General features: G+C 38.7%; 2 protein-coding genes across 4 annotated transcripts in view; one reads left to right on the top strand and one right to left on the bottom strand.

Annotated features, from left to right (window-relative positions):
* The first annotated feature begins 1,657 nt into the window (after positions 1-1,657).
* On the top strand, positions 1,658-17,145 carry brd7 (bromodomain containing 7). Its single transcript, XM_004539695.5, has 17 exons — positions 1,658-1,811; positions 2,196-2,389; positions 2,503-2,596; positions 2,684-2,741; positions 2,896-3,040; positions 3,520-3,630; positions 6,155-6,324; positions 7,052-7,166; positions 8,486-8,561; positions 9,201-9,308; positions 9,400-9,535; positions 10,440-10,551; positions 10,675-10,722; positions 11,395-11,476; positions 13,043-13,186; positions 16,726-16,866; positions 16,960-17,145. Exons 1-17 carry the CDS (start codon positions 1,763-1,765, stop codon positions 17,022-17,024), a joined length of 1,848 nt encoding a protein of 615 aa, XP_004539752.3. The 5' UTR covers positions 1,658-1,762; the 3' UTR covers positions 17,025-17,145.
* A 2-nt stretch (positions 17,146-17,147) lies between these two features.
* The window catches only part of adcy7 (adenylate cyclase 7), a 64,127-nt gene continuing 59,921 nt past the window's right edge, over positions 17,148-21,353 (bottom strand). For all 3 annotated transcript variants that reach the window (XM_004539696.5, XM_004539697.5, XM_076875756.1), the window contains 2 exons: positions 18,886-19,010; positions 17,148-18,459 (listed from right to left, as the gene is read on the bottom strand). In XM_004539696.5, coding sequence (XP_004539753.1) covers positions 18,313-18,459; positions 18,886-19,010 — 272 coding nt within the window. In that variant the 3' untranslated portion in view covers positions 17,148-18,312. The remainder of the gene's footprint in view (positions 18,460-18,885; positions 19,011-21,353) is intronic.

Below are 21,353 nucleotides of genomic sequence, written 5' to 3'. Positions count from 1 at the left end.
TATTCATTTATTTTGTCTTCGTTTTGTATTTGATACTTTTATTTCTCTGCCACAGTTTGTTTATAAGCAGGCAAAGAATACGGTGAGTAAAATTCCTGCAGGTGATAGCACAAATATACTTTTTAATGTTTGTGACTTCAGAAATATTGTTTTTCTTTTTGTGATGTCTTGCACAACCCAAATAACTTTTTACATTTAGAAAAATATTATAGTTTATGGCTAAAAATGTCTCTGCATAAAACATCTCCAGAATTTCCTTGGCTTATCATGGTTAGCTGCATATAGAAGACATGTAGAGGACATGTGTCTGGGTCTTAAGACACTGATTTCAATCACTGAAATAATGTTATGGAAAAAAGTGCAATAAAAGTATACCCAGTGCATTAAAATTAATATATATGGATCATTTAGTATTTAGTATTTATTTATTTATTGTCAAGAACAATGAAATTGCGTTTGGGGCTTCCATACAACCCCCAAAAAAAGAAGAAAATAATAAATACCCCTTAAAACCCAAGTGTACATATTTAACCCAGTGTGACTCCAATGCAATAAGACAATCCTTAGCAATAATGTTCGTAGAAATTCAGACAAAGACCTGAGAAACATGACAAAATACAACAATGCAACCCATTCAATATTATTGTACTGTGAGATATGATATCAGATATGATAGTTATCTAAGCCGTGGAGATCTTCAACTAACATCCGAGTATCTCATCCCGCCGGAGATCGTTAAGCAACCCCCGGGGCTACCCGCAACAGCAAGCCGCAGGAGGAGACGTTGCGAGCGGAGGCAGAAGAGAGGCAAGCGGGGAGGCCTGTGGGCACGGCTAAAGACTAGTCCGTTTAAACCACCACTCCCGATCATATTCCTCTCCAACGCCCGTTCAATCCGTTACAAACTGGATGAAATACGACTGCAGATCGCCACTCGATCTGGTTAAACACACCAGTATGCAACACTCTAGGTGTATTAAAGGGTTGCTGATGAATACAGTCAACAGTTGTCTGATGTCAGCTCTAAAAACTAATCTTGATGTAATCCGAGTAAAACTGAAAACCTTTGTTTTAAATTTAGCATTGAGTTTGACCAACTTTGGTTGTAGGAAAGAAAAGCTCAGCATGTTTACTGTGTGACATTTATAGTGGACTAAAAAAAAAGGAAAAAACAAGCTGTTACTTCAGGTTTTTTCTAATATTGCACCACTTGCAAATTTCCTGGCTTCATAAAGGTGCAATACTACATTTTTTCTTTTCATCATGAACTTTCCCTTGTTGTATGTGTTTATACTCACAGTACTGGAGTTGGACATATCTTCTAAGCATCTCGATTTTTTATTTTATTTTATTTTTTACTTATCCATATATTAAAGGAAAATGAACATTCTGTATATGATTCAGGCGTGCTGAATTATCAATACATAACGAGTGTGGTTAACATGTGCTCCCTGTATTTGTATGTGGCTTAAGATTGATTGAATGATTTCTCCAGGTGAACGATTATTATCATATGTTATTTTAAAGGGGGGTCATGGCAAATGGCAGTTATGCAGGCCTGGGTCCGTGATTGAAGTTTATTTCAAAGGTTATGTCGCCTCCTTCCGGCTGGAAGGGCGGCCGTACCCATAGACATGGGTATTACCACCGCCGCACCGACAGGTGACGCTGCAAGTGTATCTACCTCTGGTGAAATTTTACTTCAGCTACCACAGTGCTCAGCCACAGCAGTTGGCCGCCGGTGCAGACCAAAATATAGACAATGGGCAAGAAGCACAAAAAGCATAAGTCCGAGAAGCATGGATATGAAGGTATTTCATCCCATACAGTTTAACTGCTTATCAGAATAAACCGTTTTTACATTTTAAACTAACTCGTAGACCCTGTGTTTTTGTATTGTAGCACTGTTAGCACGACAATAGAGCTAGTTGGTAAACTAGCTTATTGCTAAACTACCTTCCCGACTTAGTTATATGGATATCTACACGTTTCCATCATTTTTTAAAATGAAAAATAATAATACTGAGGTGGTGATGTGTGAATACAATACATTGTTCGCTAGACGTGCAGCGTAAGTTAAATGACTTCGAGTTAGTTGTTAGCGGCTATTGTTTCTAGCTTTCCTAAGCTGCCGTATGTTCTCACTGTAGTCACACACCATTATTTTGATTATTAATCGATATTTGTTTGTACAGAATATGGAGACAGACCACTGAAGCTGGTGCTGAAAGTGTCCGGAAATGAAGTGACGGCAGGAAGCTCGAGCCTTGACACTTTTTATGACGAACAGCCGGCTGACTTTGACAAACCCAAAGACAAGAAAAAGAAGAAGAAAAAGGATAAAGAGAAAAGCTTTGGGTCACCAGAGGAGGAAAAGGGGAAGAAGAAGGTAAACATCATATCTGTTGGTATAGATAATTTAGCATATAATGTTAAATATTTTAAAAGGGTAGTGTGTGTGTGAATTTAATGTATGTATGTTTGTTTGTTTGTTTATTTTAGGTAACTAAAAAGAAGAAAGGGCAGGAGGCAGATGGAGATGATGACCGGGAGCAGAGCAGGACTCCTATACGTTCAGAGATTGATAAACAGGAAGGTAATGTTAAATATTTCCCAAATTAATACTAACAGTTATTCTGAAGGTTGTTGAAAGAATCTTAAGTTATTTTGCTCCTTTCCACAGAAAAAGAACAGACTCCTCTGCAGGAAGCTTTGAATCAGCTCATCAGGCAGCTCCAAAGGTGCAGCAGCATTTATCACCTATTGATCAGGGATAATTGTGCATTTACATTTTTATTTGACATTTAGTAATATCTATAAATAATGAGGTGAGCAACTCACCGCATTAGGTAATGATATTTCTGCAACTAAAAACTGTTTGTGTCTCCTCTGCAGGAAAGACCCGAACGCATTCTTTTCATTTCCAGTGACAGACCTCATTGCTCCTGGTTACTCTGCAGTCATCAAGCGTCCCATGGACTTCAGTACAATGAAGGACAAAGTAAAGAAAGAGTGCTACCAGTCACTGGATGAACTCAAGGTACATGTCTGTGTACTATTGCATTCGGTTAGAAGAAATAAATAAAACCGTTCTTTCAAGTTTAAAGACACAGCTCTTGTAATTGCTGATACTCTAGCTTACTGTAGGACACACTGACGTGGTGCTTATGGAGGACTCCCAGGTCCTTTTACATCCACTAATGATACTTGTTTTGGGTGAAAAAATTAGTATTTTTTCCCTTCTTAATGTATGTTCTGATACTTGATGTTTTTTGCCTGTCTTTGATGACAAGTAGCTTCAGTGCAATTTACAGATTATACTTCTTTGTTTGATCAAACTGCTAAAACTTTGTCAATGATGTCTTCACCTTATTCAAAAAAAATTTAAATCATGTTAAAAATGTTAAGTATATTTGTTTTCCCTAAAGGCCACATTTGAACACATTTTTAGTGTGTTTTAACTAACAGAAGCTGTTGTATTTGTCATGCTTTAAAATGTTACGCATGTCATTGATGCAGGTTGATTTCAGGATTATGTGTGAAAATGCCATGATTTACAACAAACCTGAGACAATCTACCACAAAGCAGCACGGAAACTGTTACATTCAGGAATGAAGATCTTGAGCCAGGTATCGTGACCTTGGACCGTCATTTTCTTTGACCTCTTTTACTTGGGGGTAATTTGGGTTCATCAAGTTTTTAAAAAATTAAAAATTAAGGAGCTTTATTTTAAAACAGTGTACATGATAACAGAAAACTTCTGTTTGAAAGCCCCCAAAAATATATTATTTCAAATAATTTTTTGTGCATCTAAATTTTTATAAAGCCTAATGTATGACAAACTTTGCAGTAATTTTAAAGTTGTAAAGACGATTTGTGTCTACATTAGCTGTTGTACTTTCTTTGTAGACATCTGTCAGCAATAAAACCTGCACACAAACATACTGCATTCATATGCACCAATTTTTCTTTTATAATTATATAACCATAACATTATTTGAATGGCACTTTTTAAAACACATAGTTCCATAGTAATAGTACAGACAGAAAATGAAACATACAGTCTTACATTCGTTCTTACATACGAAGGGGTAAACATTTTAAGAAAAGTTAACATATAAAAATTTGCTGTCATCAGTCTTTTAAAACAAGGAAGCTTGTATCAAAGTTAGTGAGCTGCAACCTCAAAAGCTTGGTCGTCTCTGGATTTAAAATAGAAGAGTGTGGAATAGTTCACAGTAGGGCTGCTCGATTATGGCAAAAATGATAATCACGATTATTTTCACTGAAATTGAGATCACGATTATTTGACGATATTTATTTAACCCTTTAAGACCTACTATAGAACCAAGTCCACCAGAGCTTATATTATTTTTTTACATGCTGTAGTGCCATTTGTGGGAGCATTTCAAGTTGCTATACATCAGTACAACTGTTATAGCCCATATTTTAATAATATGTATGCATTAAGTCCATAGTAATTACATAAATTGCAAAAAAGTGCAATAAACTACAAAAAAAATTGAAAATCGCTTTTGTTTTGTTTACATATATTTCTACTTGGAGAAATTTAAGAGGTTTATCCCTCAAAACTTTAAATACAATAAAGTTGCAAAAAATAGTTTCCCACCACAGGAAATTTATTTTGAGTGTTTTCATAGTTTTATTTTGGAGATACAGCAATTTTTATATACTGCAGGAAAAACAAAAAACAATCCTATGATGCAAATTTGCAAAGAAAACAGCATGTGCATCATTTCACTGTGGGAAGTGTTACGAACAGCTGATAGGAACGGCAAAGCGTGTTTCTGGAATATTATGTTTTTGTTCCTGCAAGCGCTTTTTATGCAATTTTTGCAAAGCTATATGTGGAACGAAACCGTGACCGAGGACAAGCTGATGGCATCAGATGTAAATACAACTCCTCCGGTTTCATATGCAAAACAAATCATTGCGCTAGCTTACACGGTTCAGGTTCTACAGGGATTTAAAAATAGTTACACAAAGCGGAGCATGCTGCTCTGACGGCTTTAAAGGGTTAACAATGACTTTAAAAAAATAATATAAAATAGTGTGCAACACCACTGAAGTTTTTCTTTTAAACTCTCTTTTCAACCAACGGCAGTCACTCTCCAAATAACTTCTGCTTAGCTTTCCGAGCTTCCCTCGGGTCCTCTTAATCAGCGGTCTCCAACCTTTTTTGCGCCACGGACCGGTTTATGCCCGACAATATTTTCACGGACCGGCCTTTAAGGTGTCGCGGATAAATGAGGGAGGGGCTAATAATCGGCTCAGTCATTTTTAATGATCGTTGAAAGCCCAGATCGTAATCGTGATTAAAATTCGATTAATTGAGCAGCCCTAGTTCACAGACTGTAATCAGATGACTGGAGAGGCCAGTTGTTGGAATGTGGTGTCACTAGCACTGTTATATAGACAGGAGCCTGGCCATGTAGGGCTTTATGTGTTATTAATAACATTTTAAAATTAACTAAAATGTTTTGTTTTTGTGAGCAGCAGAGCTGCTGCATTCTGAACAATTTGAAAACAGGCTCATAGTAATCTAAAGATTGTGGCTCAAGAGTTGGCAGTTCATCTTGTAATCGGAAGGTTGCCAGTTCGAGCCCCGGCTCAGACAGTCTGGGTCGTTGTGTCCTTGGGCAAGACACTTCACCACTACTGGTGGTGGTGGTCAGAGGGCCTGGTGTCGCCAGTGTCCGGCAGCCTCGCCTCTGTCAGTGTACCCCAGGGCAGCTGTGGCTACAATGTAGCTTGCCATCACCAGTGTGTGAATGGGTGAATGAATGTAGTGTAAAGCGCTTTGGGATCCTTAGGGACTAAGTGAAGCACTATACAAATACAGGCCATTTACATAAAAAGTGAGTTACAATAATTGAGACAGGAGAAAAGTGAATTATGTACTAAAAGTTCCAAAATAGCATTCAAATAAGGACCCAGGTGTTCTCTACTGATAAATAGCCTGCTGTAAAATAATCTGTAAGTCAGGCTGCTGTAACCTTGCTTTAGGAACAAAGCAACAGTTGGGGGCAGCAGATGCTCACAAACTCAGCACCACAGTTTTCTTCTCCTTGGTTATTTTTTTTCTCTTTCTTAAACCCAAGTAAAAAGCATGTTTTTCACCTTCCCTAATAGGAAAGGCTGGACAGCCTGAAGCAAAGCATAGATTTTATGGCTGGTCTTGACCCTTCTGCCAAACAACCTTTGAAATCTGAGGAACAAACGAGCACCTTTCTGGACCAGAACAAGGAGGGACCTGCGACTACAGACAGCAGCGAGAGGTCACAGACACCCAGCACTCCCAGGTCCTTTCACATGTTGACTTTGCACACGTGTCCTTAAGCCTTGATGCCACATTTAAGTGTAGCTTGGAGAGCCCAGACTGCAAGAGGGATTTTAATAATACTCCTGACCATACTGTCAATATTTTAACCCCTTAAAATTACAGTTGGCCTGACACAATTACATATTTGTAAAATTAAAAGAGTAGAAGGTTTCACATTTGTATCAGCAGAACTGAGAAATATGAAGAGATGCAGCATATGAGTGGAAACCGTTTCCCATAAGTGCACCGTGTTGATTCCTGTGAGCTTGTTTTCCACTGTGGAGCTGGAGGCTGAGAATGTGGGGAATGCCTGATGACATGCTGGGGCTTGTTTTCTCTTGGCTATCATCTTTTACAGCTGTGTTTTAACTTGGTGATGTAACAGAACCCGTATGCTGACATTATGCATTTTATTATGACTCGCTATAAGAGGACGAGCCCCAGAAAGCCACGTAGTAGGCTGTTTTTCATTCAGTTACCTTTTATCTCGTAAAATATGCTGTCTCAAAATCTGTTCGTTGACGTCAGCAAACGCTTACAGGTAAATTATCTGAGGAATGAACACAGATTGTGGGCATACAATGAACAGAAAAACTCCTGCAAATTTCCTCTCTGCTGTGTGTATACTTTTTGTTGTTGCCACAAAGTACATTCACGGTCACAGTGTCTCATCATCTGGCATCTTTCAATTTGTTTTTCATTTGCAGACAGGACAAAGACTCTAAGGACGAAGCAGCAAAAGCAGAGAAAGAGCTTCAGGAAATACGCAAGGTCATTGAGAAGTCTGGAGGAAAGCTGTCCAACAGAGTGCTGCAGTCTGATGTGAGAAAACAGGGTTAAACACAAGAACACGCTTTCAAACTGATATATCTGATCTTTTAGATCATAATGTTTCAGATGGCATTGTGGTATTACAGGTCCCATTCTCTTAAGAATGTTCTAAATAACTTTGTGGAATGACTTGCTCATAAATCTTAAGCAGTTTTTACTGATTTAGACAAAATTTCCAACACTAAATACATTATCACACAGTATAACGCAGTATTTTGCACCATGGTTATCTTATGAATCAAAATAGTAACCATGGAAAGGAGAAGTTAAACTCATGTATAGCGGAAATGTAATTTCTTAAGCATAAATCCCAATTGTTTACACTTAAGAGCGGATGCAATTTAACTCGCTTTAGAGTACGTAGCCAGCAAGAGCTTGTTGAAAGTTGAAAGCAGTAATTGAATGAAATGATCTGAAGGGTAGATGAAAAAAAAGACATGAGAAGAAGCAGGATTAAGAAAAGTCATTGCAGATTAGATAAGGAAAATCTAATATGAGACATATATTAATCCTTTCAGATTTCCATTACATATAAATTGTAAATATTTACTTATGTTTTCTTTTTTTCTTCTCAGTGAGGGGAAAAAAGTAAGACAAAGCGAACCAACTAACCCCGGCAGATCCTCGTTTAACCCCATAGGGCCAGATTTACTAATATGTTGCACCAGAAAAAAAAGTTCTCTCAATATTTACAAATGGACAAAATTGTAAGAGTTGTTAACCTTTTGAACTTTAGCGCTATTTGGCGATTGCACTCACGCGCTATTTTGCCCCATTTAGGAATTTTGGCCCATAAAGTTGAATCAAGATATACTGATGTTTCCTTTTATTAATAAACAGATCATAGTGGAAGAATAGTTTGTTTTTTTACTTCACATTTTTGTAATTTCTTTAGAATTACAGAACAGCTGCTTAAGGTTGAAAAGACTTGAGTTACATGTTCTGGACACTGTGTTTTTAGTTTTGTGATGTAATCAGTGCTCACTGTTATTTTTACAGGCTGTGTGTGCAGTCTGTGACCACAGAGATTTAGAGCATGAATAAAAATGCTTTGCCGCTTTTGTTTTGCCAAAAGAGCTTTGGCGCTCTACTTTAAAAATTAGGCTTTGTGTTTAAAAACCAGTAAGGGCCCCAGTTTAAAATATATCCACACCTTCTTTTTTGTTTTAGACTCTGGAGACGATGTTGTAGAGTCAGTGCTGGTTATTTATCTGATGTCCATTGTGTCTTATCTAATTAACTACAATCCAATAATGTAATATTTTCTCATTATTTTTATTCCTCTTTCACTATCACTGTTTGTTTTGTAGTTGGAGTTTGCAAGGCGGAAGTCAGATGGCTCCACCACTCTGGCTATCCTCAACCCAGCAGATCCCTCAGCAGGAGGTGAGACCATTTTGGAACTATAAAAGAGCTCAATTAGACCAATTATTACAATTTGCCACAGCGGTGGATGTTCATATTGAATATAGCTTTAATGTAAAAAGATCAGCACATATACCATTAATCCCTTTAGGCCAAAAGTGCAGGCTTGAATTTTGAGTCAAAGGGGTTTATGTAGGACAACCAATCAGAAGGAAACAGCTTAAAGAAAGAGGAGCTAAAACAGTCTGTTTTCAGTTGGAGTTATACTTCTGTGTTAAATCTACATCACAGAGACATTATAAGCGCAAAATGTTCTGAAACGCTAGAAATGTAACTACACGACTCCATCACTGCAGCCCACACAGTTATAAATGAAAACACCATCAGCTTCTGTTGTAAGCTCTGGCCGTGGATGAACTGAAAGGCTGCACCACTCTTGAAGTCCAAAAATACAAATATAGAAGCATAATATATCCACTTTACACAACAACATCTTATACACAAAAAAGCGAAATATAAGTTTCCTTTGGCTTCTTTGATTTTAATTTCTGTAAACTATGACTGGGAAATTTTAATGGTTGATTAGTATTTCCAGACCTATAAAAGAAATGATGATGCAGCCAGAGACTTGAGGGGAAAAAACTGTGTTTGCTGTTGCAGATGTGGGTTATTGTCCTGTGAAACTCGGCATGATGTCCAACCGGCTGCAGAGCGGTGTGAACACCTTGCAGGGTTTCAGGGAGGACAAGAGGAACAGGATCACCCCAGGTACGGCTCTACCTTTATGTTTCTCCATATTGTTGATATCAGAGTCTCAAAGGAAAGACAATAAATTATCTGTGTGCGGCACTTTCCACAGTGTCCTACATGAACTATGGGCCATTCACCTCCTACGCGCCAACCTACGACTCCAGCTTCGCCAACATCAGCAAGGAAGATTCTGACCTTATCTACTCTCTCTATGGAGACGAGTCCAGCCTGCAGGGCTCAGACAGGTATGAACAGCGTGTCTGTATAAGGACCCGAGCTCTGTGTCTTTTAAGCAGCGAGGCATTCCTCACTGATTACTTTCCAGATGTTCCTCTTTTTCCACTGGATTTTCTGTATCAGGAGGAGGTAAACTGTAAGCGGAGCCTCACCCTGACTCAAACCCTTCATCTCTTCGTAAACTTCAGTTTCATCTTGTTTCTGTTTTATTCTCTCATGATGTTCATGCTCATAACAGGTTGGTACATCTTGTGGAACTCCAAAGTGTTCAGAATGAAAAAGATCTAGGGAATATAAAAGCCATAAAAAGGTTTGAGTAGGTGAAGCTACATGGGCTCGTTCTATGATGACGGCTGCAGCCAGTGGGGACCATTAGTTATCCATGACAGAATTTTAATTTCAATTTTATTTTTCTACATAATTTTTAGGATAATTTTAAGGAAATACATATATATATATATATATATATATATATATATATATGGTTGATCCTTAAATCATTCAACTGAAAAGTTCAGTAAATGCAAGGTGATTTAAAAAAAAAAAAAAGAGGGGGGGGGGTAAGCAATCAATTTTTCCAAGGGGCTATGGGAAACTGGGACTACTACATATTACTATATGTATTTAGCTTATTGTTACCACATGCTCGTCTCTTGTGTCTGTTTTTTCCTCTAAACGGAAAAGCACAGTATGATTTTTGTTTACAAATTAATGAAAATCTTTAATTACCATTAGTAGCACGTCCTTATTTGACTGGTTGTGTAGGCGGTGCAGTTATTTTTCCACCAATTTGCAGGAGTGTCAATATCAACTACTTGTCATTATTCTCAGTCAACAAAATGATTCAGACTTTTACACCGCTGCTGCATAGGAAATAACTAGTAAAGTTTCATTTGGTTGGTTGTTTGGCAGCTTGTCAGAGTTTCTGGCCAAATCAGAAGAGTATGTGTACAAACTGGCAGACAACCTCCTGGATGCAGTGACAAACGGAGAGCATTCAAGAATCTTGAAGGACACCGAGCAAGTAAGCTTTTCTCTGACGTCATTTGTTGTTTTTTGTTTCAGGACAGGAAAGTCTTCCAGTTGACTAAATAAATGTTTTTGTTTTGCTTTGGGGGGGGTGTTTTTGTCATTTTTTTTCCTCCAGCAAGTAGAGCAGCTGTCAAATACACAAGAGGACAAGGATACCGTGGAGGTGAGAGAATCTGGAGCTGAAACCCTGATCAAAAAATGTGCAGCATGTAATAGAAATGTGCGTGAGGTGAGTCGAGTGACGAGTGCCAGCGTTCGCTATGTAATACAAAACCGGAGCCACTCATCCTCATCAGCACTGCTTTTGAAGCTGCTGCTGTTCAGTGCAAAGCATATCACGTGCTCCTCCATTATACCCCATGGATTTAATTTGTGTTCTAGATGGCCTCAGCTGATGACTGCTGCATCCACCAGCTGTGTCAACATAGCAGGGGCCTGGTGTAAAGATGGAAAGAACATTTCCTTTTAAAACACAGCAGTACTACATGCTCAAGGCCCGCTGTTGGAGAATTTTGAGAGGACTGTTTTCCTCTACTGCCCACTGACTGTGAAGCTGAATCGCTCCTCAGAGCAGTAGAGGAAACCAGAGCAGGGGCCCACCGTCAGACAAACAGCGGCCCTTTGTGCTAGCTTCTTGCTGTTTTTGGCCGCCCTCCAGTTTACTCTCATCCCCTGCTCGGGTGTTGCAGCTTTTGATTAGGCCTGATTTTATTGTAGTGAAGAAGTAGCATGACAAAAGAAGCTTCAAAAGATTGTGATGTTCCCTTTTATGTCCAGTGTGGAATGCATTTTTCTAATCTAACTAACCATGTTGTTTCCCCTCTGTCTTTGGTAGGTAGCTGACCCCCAAACATGTGACAGACTGGATTTCCTGCGCTCTGCTGCAGGCCTGCAGATGACTGAGGAGCTTTCTGAGGGTAAAACGTCTGACTTTTTTTTTTCTGTATTTAAAGTGGCAGCTAATTACACTTTTAGGAATGATCAGAACATCTTTAAAATGTTTAATTTGGTTCCTTTAGAAAGCACTATAAACACATGTCATTAATACTTTTCATCTTTCCATGATGAAAACAAGCTAATCAAGATAAAATGCTTATTGTGCCGAATTCTGTTTCGCAATCATGCTCGTTTTGTCATTCAGGCACCTCCACGTTTTTTTTTCCACCCAAAAGCCCAAATTACATTGATGGACTCATTCAGTTCATCTTTTGTCACTGCCCGGTCCTGAGCCCTGGATCTGTGTTAATTACATGATCAAAAACTTGTGACCTTAGTAATTGTGATGAAATTTTTTTGCCAAAATCAAGCACCTAATGTTCTACATCTACATACACATGTAGATCTACATCCACAGGAAACTTTCAGTCACTACAGCCCTGACCCTAACAATTCTTAAGTGGTTCAATTCATACCTGGGTTTTGGTTGTTGTTTTTTGGGGAGTTTTTTGTTGTTGTTGTTGTTTTTTAGGGAAATGGGCAGTAGGGAAAACAGCCCTTTTTTTTTGTTTTTTACCACAGGGAACGTCACTTAATCATAAACATGATCATCAAAATACTGAAATTTACCTGGAGAAAAAAAACATCTTTAAATATCACAGCACTCACCAGACTACCAGGATCTACCTGAGCATTAACATCCTACAATGGATATTGTGATAGAGCATGATGGAATTATGATACAAGTTTGCAGACCTTCAGTTCTCGTGTCATAATTCTTAGTCCCAATTTTTTGCAGGATCTTTATCTTTAAGATTAAAAGTACCTTTGGATGAATGCTGTTGCTATTTAAATAAAACTGAGATGACAAAGCCAACATGGGAATGTATCTTTTCAATTATTCTGCATGAATGCACTGTTACTGTCCCTACTGGCTTCCCATCGTTCTTTGATGGTATGACAATCAAAAAGGGATTTATTTTCCTTCTTAGTGGTATTAATTTTTAACTCAGCAGAAATATTTTTAATGCCTTTTCTTGATGGCAGGAAATAATTGTGGCACTACAGGCAGTTTAAGGACCTGCCTCATGCTGATGAGAAGAGAAATGAGAATCAGAAAACTACAAGTTCACATAGTATTGGGGATATGATGAAAAATCTGTCATGGTACTTTTTAAAATTCATGGCCATTATTTATTATAATATTTGTTCTCCCTATGTATATACATAAGTGTACCGTGGCTCATTGTTCTGTCAAGATAGTACATAATGTAAACATTTTAATGTCTAAAACTGTTTGAGCGACATATTAGCTGTCCATCGTCCTATTATGTTTCCTTTGAGATCTTTCTAGAGTTCTTCTGTCATCAGCTTTCGGCACCTTCGAGTATTAATGTAACACGAGAACCCAGGGGTCTGTGTCAGGGCTCAGAAACAGTGGCTATATTGTGTTAGAAAGAAATGATTTGCGGGGGGGTTACCAGAAGGTAACTGGAGGAACTCAGAGGAAGTATTTACTTGCTGCGTGTTCTCCTTCCCTCACACAGAAGCCCTGAACATCCAGCAGAAATTGGACGAGACTACAAAGCTCCTGCGCAACTTGCAGGAAGTTCAGAGGGAACGTCTGAGTGCCAGGCAGCCACCAAACATGATCTGCTTGCTGGCCCCGACTGCCAAGGAGCTGGAGCTGGGTAAGAGCCTCATAGTGCATGGGCGTCTTTGTTCTTCCACTAAAGTCAGCTGTAGACCTCGAACAACACTTCATTTACCTCTGTAGCCTGCATCCTTCACAGGTGTGGTAGACATTGGCCTGATTCAGATCACTGGGACCCCCTTTCCAGAATATTTTTCTTTCAATCAATCAATCTTTATTTATAAAGCACTTTTCATACAGAAATGTAGCACAAAGTGCTTTACATGGTTAAAAGCAGCCCACCCCGCCCTCCAACTCACTCCCCACACTCTCATTAACATAAACGATCATGGATACATACATACATACACACACATCCCCCCTCAGGGTCTGCGAGGGTTCATATGGTAAAAGCAAATGTGAGAGATAAGAAGGCCCAAGACCATTAAGACATTTAAAAACCAATAAAAGAACTTCAAAATCGATCCTGAAACACACGGGGAGCCAATGCAGCGTTTCTAAAACCGGTGTAATGTGGACCCGCCCTCTGGTCTTCGTCAGCACACGAGCTGCAGAGTTTTGTAAAAGTTGTAAAGGTGAAATATTATTTTTGGGGGGACCAGAGAGCAGGGCATTACAGTAATCAATGGACTGGTAATAAAAGCATGCGTCAACATCTCCGTGTTGGCCCGAGAGAGAATAGGGCAGACTCTGGTTATATTTTTTAGATGATAAAATCCAATTTTGGTTACATGTTTAATATGTGGGATAAAACCAAGCTCGGAGTCAAAAATAACACCCAGGTTTTTCACTTGTAGCGAAGGACACAGTGAAAATGCCTGTAATTTAGACAAGAGTTTCTCTCTCTGAGGCTCAGGACCGATGATTAAAACTTCAGTCTTGTCCTGGTTAAGCTGTAAAACATTTTTTGCCATCCAAGATCTTATATCTAAATTACAGTTAAAAAGGGCATCCATTGGTCTGCTGTCTTTAAAAGAGTGAACCCAGCGGGGAAAAAACACATTTTGATGTAACCTGTGCCAAAATTTCTTTTTTAACCACTTAAACCCCACCCCCCGGTACCGGGGGCAAAAAGGAGGAGATCACGTTTAATCGATTATAACGCTGGTTGAGAAATATAAGTCCAGACATGTGTGGTATCCACAGAAACCTCAGAATCTCAGCCAAAATGTCATATAAACCATTTCTACAACCACCAAACGCACTGGTTAGCTTCCAGGGCTATCACTGACTCCACACACCAAGTTTCACCACGATCAGACCAAAATTCACTGAATGAGCCGCAAAAGAAGACCACAAAAACACACAGTGGCGCAAATGCGCTAAGACAGAAATTGGCTTACCGTCCCAATTTCCTCCGTTATTTTTCGCTGGTAGCCACGTGATTATCAGTAGTTACCATGCCTACCTAGCCACATCAGAGCCGTTTTCCGTCAACAACCTCCATTTTAGACCCACCTACAGACACGTGACTGGACAGATGCAACATGTAGTAAATTTGGGCCCACGTAAGTTTTGGCATTACAACGTCTAAATGGTTGAAGTGACGTGAACTTGGCATCGTTACAGTGAATCTATTGGCTCAAACGATTAAAAAGGTGTCAATCACGCAAATTGACCAAAAGAAACCAAAGTTACAGCCCCTCGGAGTTTAAAGGGCCAGAGGCCAATCAAACGCTCTATGCGCACTGCAGAAAAGGGCCATTACCATGTAAATGTGTGGTTAATTCTTCAAAAATATATTTTTAAAAAAAGCATTTTTAGGCCTTATTAATTTCTGCTCTTTAATACCTAAAAAAATCAACTGGCATGGTGTACAATTGTGCCAAAATTGGACATTTTTGTACAACATCTGGATATTCATGTATTGACAGGGCTGTAATTTTTTCACCGTTTCATTTTAGAAACAAATCTTTGCACAGATGATGTTTATATGTTGGTTACTGAATTTCTGGAACCAAATGTGATCTGAGCCATATTTTTAAAAGGGTTATAAGCTAAAAAAATAAATAAATAAATAAAAAAAAAATAGGCGAGGATAAAATCTAGTTACTTTTTCTGTGTTCCAGTCTCAGTAACTTTGACACAGTAATATCTGCTTCAATATTTACACCTCTGATGAAATTTCCCAAGTGTTAGCTTTATTTTGATACCAAGATTGTAAGGACAGAGTTTGTAATTGCAGAGAAATAATCAATTAAATTTGGGCATTACATTTTTGAGCAGGAAGCTCAGAAACCCCCTTCGGGCTTAAGAGGCTAAGAGACACATTTTGTGGAAAAGAACTTTTATGCTGAATGGCAATACGTAGCTCTCTATTTCAGATGACTTTATAAAATTAAAAAGCGACCTCTAATTTCATAGGCTATATTTACAATTAATAGGGTTTTCAGATAAACGGTTGTCCTTGATCACCATTTAATACTTTTGTGTTTAAAATAACCTCTTTACTCGGTAAATTGTTACTTAGGATGGTGTGACTTCATGCAGTGCTGAACTGAATTGTTACATGCTGTAACAAGTATTTTTCTGATAACTTAAGAGATAGCCTTGTGGAATGCCAGCACAGGCACCAGCCAATCAAATTAAGCCGAGGGAGCTAGTTCCTTATTCAGTTCAGCATCAAAATGTAGGAGACTTTAAACAAGAAACGTCAATTACTGTAAGTACAGTCAGCCACACTAGGCTGATTATCTTACAATAGGACAAGAATGAAATGAATTTCTTTTTGTTTAAATACAATTTCGCAAACCTGCCCATCAGTTTACTCACTGATTTAGGATGATTCATTGATTGCTTCCTTTCCATGGTAGAGCATTTAAACCATATATTTAAGCCACTTCCAGCTATCAACATGTATCAACATATCAGCTTGTTTTTCCTGAGGTCACTTCCTGTAAAGTGACATTTTGTAATGGATGTAACAGTTCTTAAGAAATGTGGTTCAGTTCATATCAGTTTTCTTTCTTTCTCTCGCTCGCCGTTTGTACTGATAACTTAATAGTTAGTCATGTAGAATGCCAATACAGGCACCAGCCAATCAAATCATGTTAAGTGTAAAGGCAGGAAGCTATTTCTTTATTCAGTTCACCATTAAAATGTAGGATAATTTAATTAATATAATATAATAACAAGGTTAATAGCAGTTCCGTTATCTTGCCTCAAGTGTTGTCACCATGATAAACATGTCAGCAGCATGCTCCTGCCATCACATTTAACATTATTAGCAGTTTGTTGATACGTCTGTATCTGTGTATTCAACAGTTAATAAATGAAAATTTAAGTAAAGGAGAGATGTGAGAAACACCCTTCAAATATGAGTGTTGCCTGTTTTGCCCACCAGAGGACACTGTTTTTGCAGCTCCAAACACGTTGGCAACAAACAGCAGCTGATCCAAGTCAGAGTATCAATAGATATATAGATTAAAACAAACAAAAAATAACCAGATGTAGGCCTGGTAAATACAACCAGTCATACATCTGTTTTTTTTGTTTGTTTTGTTTTGTTTTTAAATCTGCTTTTTCTTAATATCTTAATTTCCTGCTGTCTTCACATTCATCCTCCTACCTTTACAGCTGAGAAGGTGACATCAAACTTGGCTGAGCTGACTAGTCAGGTGGCCCCATGTGATGTCAGCAGTATCTACGGCATCAGGAAGGCCATGGGCATTGCTGCCCCTCCAGACCCACCTGAGCTCTTCATAGACCTCACTACAGGTAAAAGGCAGTTTCTCTTAAGTTGTGTCAAATGCAGTATGTAACCTTACAAAAAACAGAAAATTGCAGACGAGAACTTTTCCACGTTTTCAGTGCAGGACACGGCTGAAGCCATGGAGACCAGTTGTCCAGATGTGGTTCCAGTTATCGCTGTGTAATGAAATTCCAAACACCCTCATTCAGTGTAATAACTTAAGTTTTGTACAAAAAGTGCTTTTTGTGTTACATTTGTATGCTTTTCGGCCAATAAACTTTTTTTAATAAAAACCAACAACCTTGGCTCTTGTGTAACGCTGCGTGACAAACTGCAGACTTAAAACATTTATTACATTCTGTAACTGTACAAAAGTCAATGTCACATTTGTTCACAGAAAGGCCAGTACATTATTATTATTATTATTGTTGTTAATATTATGTAACCACAATTACAGACAAAATGTTGGTCTCAGAAGATAAGGCCACAAGACAAGTTTCAGAGGCACAGAAAGTGATCCAGATCAGTTTAAGTGGTCTCTGAGCTGGGGCCAGAAAAAACATTCACAGCAGGCAGGTTGTTAGATCACACAGATCGAGGACATCGAAGAGAGCGTCACAGATACCCTTCATCGCAGCATATATGGAGACAGGCAGGCAAAGATGCTGAAAATGGATTTCTTATCTGAGCAGATTAAACACTTACACAGATGGCATACATAAAGAAAATGTATTTCCTCCTGAAATACAGTACATACCTTAATATTAAATTATTGTTCCTAAGGCCAAACAGCACAGCTGGAATTCCTAAAAGGTCACATAAAGACCACAAAGTGATGGAAACCTAATCTTAATCTGCTTCAGGATTTGCAGTTTAGCCACAAAGTAAAGCTTCCTAGATTTACTTCTATAGATGGGAGCAAGAGAAGTTTCCCTGTCTTCTGCACAGCTGGTTTCTGACATTGAAACAGCTTAACACATTTATGTCTGGCTCATTACACAGTAACAGCAACAGTGTCCATCGCCTCTCAAAACGAAACCCATACAACTTTCAGATTCAAACAGAATCCACTGGAGATTTTTCCCCCTCTTATTTTTTGTTTTAAAAGACCAAAATGGACATCCAAAATCTCAACTGCATTTGGCTTTAGTACAATACACATTTTTTTTCTATCACATAAAATTACAGACATGGAAAATAGTACAAAAGTGATCGATCACTTGTGTCAATGTGTTTGTGACTAGAAAAAGATGGTGATTGTACATACTGACCATCTCCTCAGTCATCTCCTGATCCAACCATGAGATGCTGGGTGTTGAATGCAATATCCACCACACAGCAAATAAGCAGTTCCTTTAAAAATCCTTAATTCAGTAACATCACAGGAACGCAGCTAGCAGGTGCGCATGTGTGACCAGCAGAAGTCTATAAACTAGTTTGTCCCCAGTTCTTTTTGCAGCATTGACCTGGCCTCAGCTCAGACCCATACCTTGCTGCTTGCTCATATCGGTGCACACAAAGAAAGTTTTGAGCTCCCCTTTCCCCTTCACATTGATTAGTCCTCGACACTCGCATGAGTAGCCCAGGTCCTGCAACACGACAGACGTTTCCTCTGTTACCTGAAAGCAGGCAAAGCAAACGGAAAGGAAATTGGATTAGCCCAAATTCAATGAGAGACCTTCCTTGCAGCAAAATCGTTTTCCCGTGACTACATTAAACAATACGCATCTCAGGTGGCACTTTGTCTCTGCTAATGGCTTTGATTCCAAAGTAATTTACATATTTTATCAAGTTAAAGCATGAATAGCTTTTGATCTGCCAATAAATGTGATACAGAGCATAAAGTGCAATTAGAAGAGAAAGAAACAATGTAACGGTTTTCTCAGAGGTGGTTCTCGTGGCTGGTTAAGGACAGGAGGAGTTTATTTTTGCAGCAGTTGAGATAGGTAAGGAAAATAAAACCCGAGTCCAGTTCGAAATTGGATCTTTTGTAAATGTTGAGATATGCTGTGTGAGAAGTGACCATTTGACCTTAAAGAACATACCTGGATTTTTCCCAGCTCTCCAGTGCTCTCCATTCTGCTGGCTACATTGACTGTGTTGCCCCAGATGTCATACTGAGGTTTCCTTGCTCCGATTACTCCGGCTATCACTGGGCCATGATTAATTCCTGTGGAAGAAAAACAAGCCCCCAATATGTTAAAGTTTAATGCTGTATTTTATAATAAAGTCTGTAAAGTTCATGTGCAGTGTTTATAGAGGTAAAATGGAATGAAAATGTAAGGCTGCGGTGACAGAGGATCAGGGGTACCAGAAAAGGTGAAATATTAGGAAGAAATAAAAGAAACATTTTAATGCATTAATACAGTGCTGCTAGTTTGCAACCAGTTTATAATCAAGGCCATTAGACCACAAGAGAAATTTTCTGAGTGGCCCATAAATTTTTAAAAGAAAAGCTTTTGTGCAGCAGATGCTGAAGTACCTGACTAAAAGACACAGACAATACTGTAACTGCTCTTAAAGACATGGTGAGTCTAAAACAGAGTAGGATTTGCTTTGAAAACATGATAGAAATGTAAAAGTTCACAGTAATTATTAAGATGTTTCAGTGCAAAGACTTCACAACTGATCACGCTACTGAAATGAAACAAATTGAGAAATTCTGTGTATTTTAAACCAATATAAAACGGTACCTCTACTGTCTAACTCTGATAAATGCAAGACTATGGGCACCGGCAGAAACACAAGCTTCAAATCAGCATACGCAGGTATTCTGAATCAGATGGATTCAAAATATAATATGAACTGTTTGAAAAACACGCCTACTGGGTTTGAATTTTTTTCAAGTGTTAACAATATTTCTGAAATGCCTGCACTTGTTATTCTGATCTTTCTGACCATCTCCTTCCTTTTATTTTTGTTCTGCTTACCCAATCCAGGGTCAGGGGGTGGCTGGAATCTACTCCAGTTTTCTTGCCATGTATTCTTTTCGTTTTTAATGGCAAAGATAATGAATGCACGTGAGGCATACACTCACATACAAAAGACTGAAGCAAAACAGTGAAGCTACGATTCTCGCTAAAATTTGGTAGAAAGACTGGAAAAACGTTCTGTGGCCTGATGAGTCTTGATTCCTGCTGCAACGATCAGATGGGTCAGAATTTGGTGTAAACAGCATAACAGCAGGGATCCGTCCTGCCTCGTATCAACAGTACAGGCTGTTGGTGGAGGCATAATGGCATGGAGTAAATTTTCTTGGCACGCTTTGAGTCTCTTAGTACCAACTCATCTTTTGATCCCATCTTTTGACAAATGCTTCCAGCAGGATAGTGTACCATGTCGCAAAGCTCGAAGCATCTCAAACTGGTTTCTCGAACATGACAAGAATTTCACTGTACTCCACAACTGGCCTCTACAGTCACCAGATCTCAACAAAACAGAGCACCTTAGGAATGTGTTGAAACAGGAGATTTATGTCAACAAATCTGTAGCAACCGTGTGATGTTATCATGTCTATATAGACCAAAATACTCTGGAATATTTCCAGCAGCTTGTTGAAGGAGTCCAATCCAGCACTAGCGACATGAAACTCATAAAATGTGTGGTGAGTCGATACTGGAAGCGAGGCTCGCAGCAGGCATCAAGCCTCATTCTGGCTTGTCGTCAGTCGTTTTAAACTATTGTTTTAACTGGTAGTGCAAAGCTGTTCACAACATTAGGTGACTAACGGGAAACAAATCTTCTAATCAATGAATGTACTCAGGCTCTGAGTGCATTAAAGAGAATGTATATCTTTTTAATAAACACACAAAGGAGGTTTTAAGGTGGTTGCACACAGCCACTGATGAAGAAAAATGATGCCACTCAATTAAAAATTTCACTGTTTGTACTATGTGCATTTTTAACTCCAAAAATGTAAATGTTTTGATTGGTTTTATCATAGATGTCAGGACTGTAGACACAAAAAGGGGAGGATGATGTTTGTCAGACTCTAAAAGGTTCTGGCTCTATATTTGAGTAAAACATTCGCTTCCTGCTATTTGATGGACTAAAGTGGCTCATAGTAACTGATCCGTATTGGTAAAAAGAACCACACAGAATGCAGTAAAAATAAAAGGAAAAGATGTATCTGAAATGATGGGCTGAATATGAGAGCTACTGATAGTACTGGACCCAGTACATCCTGAGGTGAATCTGTAACATTTTGCATGTTTGCCTACACGTCTTACCTCTCCTGTTTAACTGCACAGGAAGATCCTTGTACAGCCTAAGGCTTCTGCTTGAAATTGGCTGCACACAAAAACTGAACTTCCCTTTACAGCACGATCACTTTGAAATTAGACTTAAAGGAACATTTTGTTGTAACAGTTTTCAGTTTTGTGACCTTCTGAAGCTGTGCTGTTACTCCACAGCTCTGCTGCTGTGTCAAAGTTATGTTTTTAAACCAGAATGTCAGTGAGGTAGTAGCTTCAGGATCCATCATAATCAACAAGTTATTGCCGATAAGAAAACA

Source organism: Maylandia zebra, linkage group LG1 (genome assembly GCF_041146795.1).
Source record: "Maylandia zebra isolate NMK-2024a linkage group LG1, Mzebra_GT3a, whole genome shotgun sequence".
Taxonomy (NCBI): domain Eukaryota; kingdom Metazoa; phylum Chordata; class Actinopteri; order Cichliformes; family Cichlidae; genus Maylandia; species Maylandia zebra.
The sequence above is the reverse complement of the archived record's forward strand: the minus strand, read 5'-3'. Positions and strand labels throughout refer to the sequence as shown.

Coding starts and splice junctions, on each gene's coding strand:
- brd7 (XM_004539695.5), top strand. CDS start 1,763: ATGGGCAAGAAGCACAAAAAGCATAAGTCCGAGAAGCATGGATATGAA. Junction 6,325..7,051: donor CAGACACCCAGCACTCCCAG/GTCCTTTCACAT, acceptor TTTCATTTGCAG/ACAGGACAAAGACTCTAAGG. Junction 7,167..8,485: donor ACAGAGTGCTGCAGTCTGAT/GTGAGAAAACAG, acceptor TTTGTTTTGTAG/TTGGAGTTTGCAAGGCGGAA.